General features: G+C 44.0%; 1 protein-coding gene across 7 annotated transcripts in view; it reads right to left on the bottom strand.

Annotated features, from left to right (window-relative positions):
* LOC126398118 (microtubule-associated protein 4) overlaps positions 1–6,000 on the bottom strand; it is a 162,049-nt gene that overhangs the window by 115,541 nt on the left and 40,508 nt on the right. For 5 of the 7 annotated variants that reach the window (XM_050057335.1, XM_050057334.1, XM_050057337.1 and 2 more), the window contains exon 3: positions 401–457. The exons of the other annotated variants lie outside the window; for them this stretch is intronic. In XM_050057335.1, the coding sequence (XP_049913292.1) occupies positions 401–457 (57 nt within the window). The remainder of the gene's footprint in view (positions 1–400; positions 458–6,000) is intronic. 7 annotated transcript variants of the gene reach the window in all.

Below are 6,000 nucleotides of genomic sequence, written 5' to 3'. Positions count from 1 at the left end.
GGCTAACATGCTAACTATTATTTTTATGTCACTAGTTCTGCCATTTTGGATTTGTTTCCAAGGTTCATCATATTTTTATATCATTTCTTTGCCTTCTTCTCTTCAGTTGAACCACTCAGCTTGAAAGGCTGGAAGAGTAAGAGCAGTAACCTTGTGCTTAAGAGCACAGTGAATAGATGTTGGAGAGCAGTGAGAGCAGCTCACATCCTGCTCAGAGAGGTGACTGATAAGAAGAAGATACACATACACACACAGAAGCGAACTGAGGTGAAGAACAAGAAGGAAGGAAACAAGATCGGAAGACAAGAAAAGACTGACAGCCCATGATTGGTGGGTGAGGATGACCAGGCGGCCTGAGCAGACTGACCAACGGCAGAGGGAATTGTGGGATATATCTTACCAGGCTTTTGCACCCCATGAGCTTCCTGCTCTCCATTCTCCAACGTAGCACCCCCGTCTGCACACACACACACACACGCACACACACACACACAAACAAGCAAACACATTACTATCCATCTGAGTGCTAATGGCTTGACGAGATAGAAAATCAAAGTGCCTGGTGTTGGTTTGTACAGCGGAAATATGACAGACTGAGCCTGGCATTAAATGGAAACCAGTGACCCTGACTTTTAAGGCTTTCAAAGGGCACCTCGCTATAGGCAGCCGGTGTGTTGTCTGCCTGAGGACGTGCCAGTTAATGCCACACAGACCTGTGCTGGTCAGACTGGGGCAGGAAGAGGGCAGCACGTATTGGCTGCTGTCAGTGTGATCCTGTGTGACATCTGACTGCTGAATCACTGCACTTTATTTATCTAATGTGCACATCAGATACCGACACACGTACAGAACACACAAAGCGCAGGATCTGACACACAGGGACAATCAATCAAACATGTATAAAGCATCACAGACATACACCGAGGCTGAAGCAGATGATGTGTTTGTTCTGAACTGTCTCAGTCCAGTGTAGAACACATGGTAGCAGATCTGTGCACGCCGTGTGAAACCAAATTTCACAGGCTTGAGATCTACCTAGAAACTTTAAGCTGTACGCCGTTAGCAACGTACTGAGGTTGTATTTGTTTGCTGATAGAAAACAAAGGACAGTTCCTATGCATAAAATTCACCTCTGCAAAATTTTATCAAGACCTTTCTCACGGTACACTTGTACACACATGGATGGCAAATAAAGAGGAATTAAGAGGAATCTTCATTTGTTTTCTGCTGGTGATTTTATGGGAATGTGGATCTTTTCGATCAATTTGAGGAGTGCCTATTGTCTGCATGTTTCACATTTGGTGGTCTAGTCTTGGTCTTGGCTCGGTCTCAACCCCTCAAAGTCCCTTCTCGACAGTCGGGCTGGTTTGGCTTGGCCAGAGTCCCCTGTTATTTTTGCTGCATGTGTTTTTCCACAATAGGGCAGGTAAAAGAAGTTTACCTGTTGCAGGTGAGCTTTTTGCAGAGGTGCAGTAAGAGCCTGTTGTCTGCAGCTCTTCATCAACATCTCACTCTGGTTGTTTCTCCTTTTACTCTTCCTCCCTGTCGTATCACTAGACTTGTCTTTATTGAAGAAAAGTCGCTAACTAAGTTCCACTAATTCAGTGATGAACACATTTAATTTACTACAGATTCTTCACAATAAAAGTCCCATGTTATTTTGTCATGTAAAAACGTTTATTGTGAAGCAGCAAAATAAGGAAACATTGAGTTTTTGGCAGAGGCTTCACTCTAGAGTTGTACCGATATCGATACCAGTATCGGAAATGCCTCAGATACTGCCTAAAATGCTCCTAAAATGACCAATCCGATACCACGTAATGCCTCGCGTCATTACAGATATGCATGCTACAGGCAAACGAAACGGAGCAGAGTTTAAAAAGCATTCTACTGTAGCCTTTAAAATATTGTTTTTACCAAATTGTGTGGCTGCACTTTAACCTGTGTCTTAGGAGTTGAGACATACAACAATTCATATCCCATCTATTTTTATTTTACGCGTTGGTATCGGATCGGTACTCAGTATCGACAGATACCTAAGGTGCAGGGATCGGAATCGGTATCGGGAAGGAAAAAGTGGTATCGGTACATCTCTACTTCACACAACTTCTAACACGGCTGATAGCGAACATGAAACAGTAAAATAAAGCAGGTATCTGAGGTAAAAACCGGACGCAGGAGAGAAACTAAACTCCAAACCACAGAGATTCAGTTAGAAACTACTAAAGTAATGAGAGCGCTACACAAAGAGACTTTTAAAAACACCTTTCTATTTTTCTACTCCGGACAGAAGTGAGTAGAGTCTTGCAACACACAGCTTGTTTAAGGGGGAGAAGCAGGGTCGTCAGGGGTTGGTTGTCCTGTCCTTGCGTCAGTGAGCAATACCGCTACCAGGTTGAGGGTGGCAGGCTTTTATTCCTACTTTGGAGAAAGTCCATCTATGGTACAACTTGACATGACTCATCGTGTCTAAACTGGTAATGGAAACGCAAAATGGGGCGGCATGGCTTGACTCAGTGCAGCCAAAAGTGACAGTGGAAAAGGCCCGCTGGTCTCGTCTCAATACACTCTGGTCTTGGTCATGACTTAGTCTTGGTTATTGTTCCTTTGACTGCAACACTGGGTCAGCTACAACAGAGTTGTGTATAAGATGAGGACGGTGTGTCAGAATTGCTCCACAGTTGCAGGTGATGTGTACAGAAACGTGTCCAAAATGCTAACGCGCATTCAAAGGCATCGCCCGAATGTGCTGATCACTGGGATGATGAAAAAGCAACCCAACCCAAATTTTGTATTTTCAGCTTCATATCGTAAGAGGTGCCTTTCAGTTTTATAGCCTGGTGTGACCCGATGCCTTTGGGGAAAGTGTTCAGTGTCCGCACATTGTAATACACACGTGTTTTAAATGTTCCTTATTTCTATAATGCAAATAATTTACCAAAGTTGCAAGTGGGCAAAACGCTACCTCAGTCGCCAGCAGGAGGGTTTTGTCTGTTTTGACATGACTAAATGAAAAGGAATGTGTCCTTCTGCATTTTTTTTTTTTATGCTGTGCCGAACTGTGACTTCTGTGTACCTTTACACCCCTAACGCGTACACTGATTTTGGTAAACGGACTGCTTTTATCCGAGCAACAGGCTCTGATTCACCCATACACTCACTGTTCACACTGATCCTGTAGGAATAATGATCCAGTTCTTCAGGGTTGCTGACTGGTGTGTAGTTGTTAATCTGCTCTGGAGCAGGATAGCTATGCAAGTATGTTAGCATGGTGGTCTAAGCAGGTTAAAAGTGAGCCAGCGTTGCACAAACAGACCACAGGACTCATTACTGCTCTCTTTCACACACACGAACAAAAATGCATGCAAGTACATAGAGCCACAAAGCTGTACAACAACAACAACAACAACCACTCTGCAGTCAGTACATGCGCCCGCAGATATATAGTAAACAGAAATTAACGGATTAATATATAAGCATGCAGAAACCCCAAACCACATGCAGTACACACACACACACACACACACACACACGAGGTATGAGTCATTTGTGCCCACAGAAACACACAGAACACAAACACCACGGATCAAAAACAAGAGTACAGGACACTCATCAAACACACCGCGGTCATGAGAGCACATTACGTGTGCATCGTGGCACCAAACCAACAACGCTGGTAAAAAAAACCAAAAAAAACAACAACAACAAAAACAAATCTTCTTCCGTCTAGCTCTCCTGCTGACAGAGGACAATAATTTGCGGACTGCCTCGCCCTGCTGTTTGGCACTCAGCGTGTCAGCATGTCTGTGTTTGTCCAAATGCACACAGCGTGCCACAGTTGATCACTGGCAACACCACCCACGGCCCGTCCTACAGCTCCCTGTCACTGACGAGTGCCCACACACAGTGTGACTGTCTGACCGAAGTGTCTGGGTAACCAAAACAGGGCCGAGAGCTGAGTCAGCCCCGGTTAACTGTCACTTCCTTTTATCTGGTTCTTCACTCAGCTGTTTATTTCATCCATCTATTTGCTTGCTTACCTTCCTATACACCTGTCTGTGTGTTTCTCTGTCTGTCTAACCAGCTGTGCAGCTTAACAACAGATATACTGACTCTCACACTACAAAAAGTCAATTTTGAATAAGTGGTGCTCAAATAGTCATCAGCCACTGGTAGCTCTTGACCTCTTCCATCTCCAGGAAAAATATGCAGACTGTATTTAATTGAGCTTTCAGTGGAGGAGTGTTATCGTATTTCAATCCATCTATCTGTTCATATCACAGATGTATTTCTCTTACAGGTGTACATCGACTATTTACAATCTGTCTGTGCAGAATTCAATAACAGAAACCTTTGTTTAACTAGTTTGGTGCCTTGTGACTCTATTCTGCTTCACTGTCTATTAGCTGGATGTCACAAAACCAAATCTAAAACTTAGTCAACCTAAAGTTCAAACAGAAATTCTATAATAACATATTCCACATCAATGCGATCAATAACCCTACCATGACTCTTAGAAAGGTCTGTTGGATTTACATGGAAAAATAACTCTTAGAGCAAATTCCTGACGAGAGTGTGTGGTTCGTCACTTCACGAGGCAGCACATATCGGACACGTTGCGCTTCAGCTTGTCAACAGACGACCACACAAAGTTACGGTTACTGATCTGTACCTCTTCCATCTCTGCATTAGCTTCAACTCGTGTGGACACCCACTAACTGAAGTCGATTTCTCACCTGCCAATTTTCCGATCTCCAGAGCTATGACTTGCCAGGAAGTACCTTTTTGGCCATTGTCTTTATAATGAGGGGATTGTGAGCTTGTTTAACTCGGGTTATTTCTCAACCTCAACAACAAGTCTCTCCTCACCGTTATTCGTCACACACAAGACACAACAACAGCAACAGAGTTCCCTTTGCATCCATGGTGAGGAGAGGAGTCGAGCTGCTGTAGGAGCAGAGAAAAGAGCTGCTACGGGTAGTGATGGCCAAATGAAGCCTCATGAAGCATTTTCTTTATTTTATGAGCCCACTAGATGGCGTTTTTTGTTCAAGAAAAGATTGAAAGATTCACTGAATAGCCTCTCTCTTTAAACCATAAGCACCATCTAGTGGGCTCAGAAAATAAAGGAAATGCTTCATGAGGCTTCATTTGGCCATCACTAGCTATGGGAGCTGGTATGTACAAGCAGAAAGCGAGTAGGGGATAAATGTATTTAATTCCAGGGGGCAAGGCTGGAAACAGGACAATGGTGTGAAAAGCCAGGAGGTGGCACGTCCAGGAGCGCCAACGTGTGTCTAGACGCCGCCGGTATGGGGTTGTACATTGTTTTGGCCTTAACCCTAGAGAGTGTATACATCTATATACAGTATAAAACCATTAAAGTTCAACTGCAAATTTTCTAAACACAGATTTAATGCGTAGCAGAATAAAGAGCCACATCCAATGCCCATGACCTGGACATTTTGGCTAAGCACCCTGGTCAAGGACACATTCTTCTTTACACGAAGGGCCTTGAACGCTGGACAGGGTTATCATCATGCTTGTAGATACTGGAAGTAAACCATGAGCATCTTCACTGGATCAAGTGGGGAATTTGGACAGTAACCGCTCAGAGCTGGGACAAGTTCCCAAATTGCACCAGTCATCTGGGATATTCAAAGCAGTGACCGCAGCTCTGCTTATCTTCAGGCTACTATCTTCCCGAGGCTGAATGGCACCGCGGCAGATCCAAAATGGCAGCCAGTGTCCAGCGGTGCCTGATACTATCAGTCATTTAGGAGCGGCTGCAGCTCATGTTACACAACGCAGATTCTCATCTTGCTCAGAAAAGGTGGAATCGGATACGGAGGTGACCATAATGTTGTTCAGGAGCATTTGTGTCCAAAGACCTGCTGTTTTTGGTGTTATGAATGGAGATAAACTCAGGTTTGAGTTACGCAGAAGGTGGAGTTTCTTTCATTTTGAAGCTAATTTTACATCTATTCATGAATTAAAATT

This window comes from Epinephelus moara, chromosome 11 (genome assembly GCF_006386435.1).
Source record: "Epinephelus moara isolate mb chromosome 11, YSFRI_EMoa_1.0, whole genome shotgun sequence".
In the NCBI taxonomy this organism is placed as follows: Eukaryota; Metazoa; Chordata; class Actinopteri; order Perciformes; family Serranidae; genus Epinephelus; species Epinephelus moara.
The sequence above is the reverse complement of the archived record's forward strand: the minus strand, read 5'-3'. Positions and strand labels throughout refer to the sequence as shown.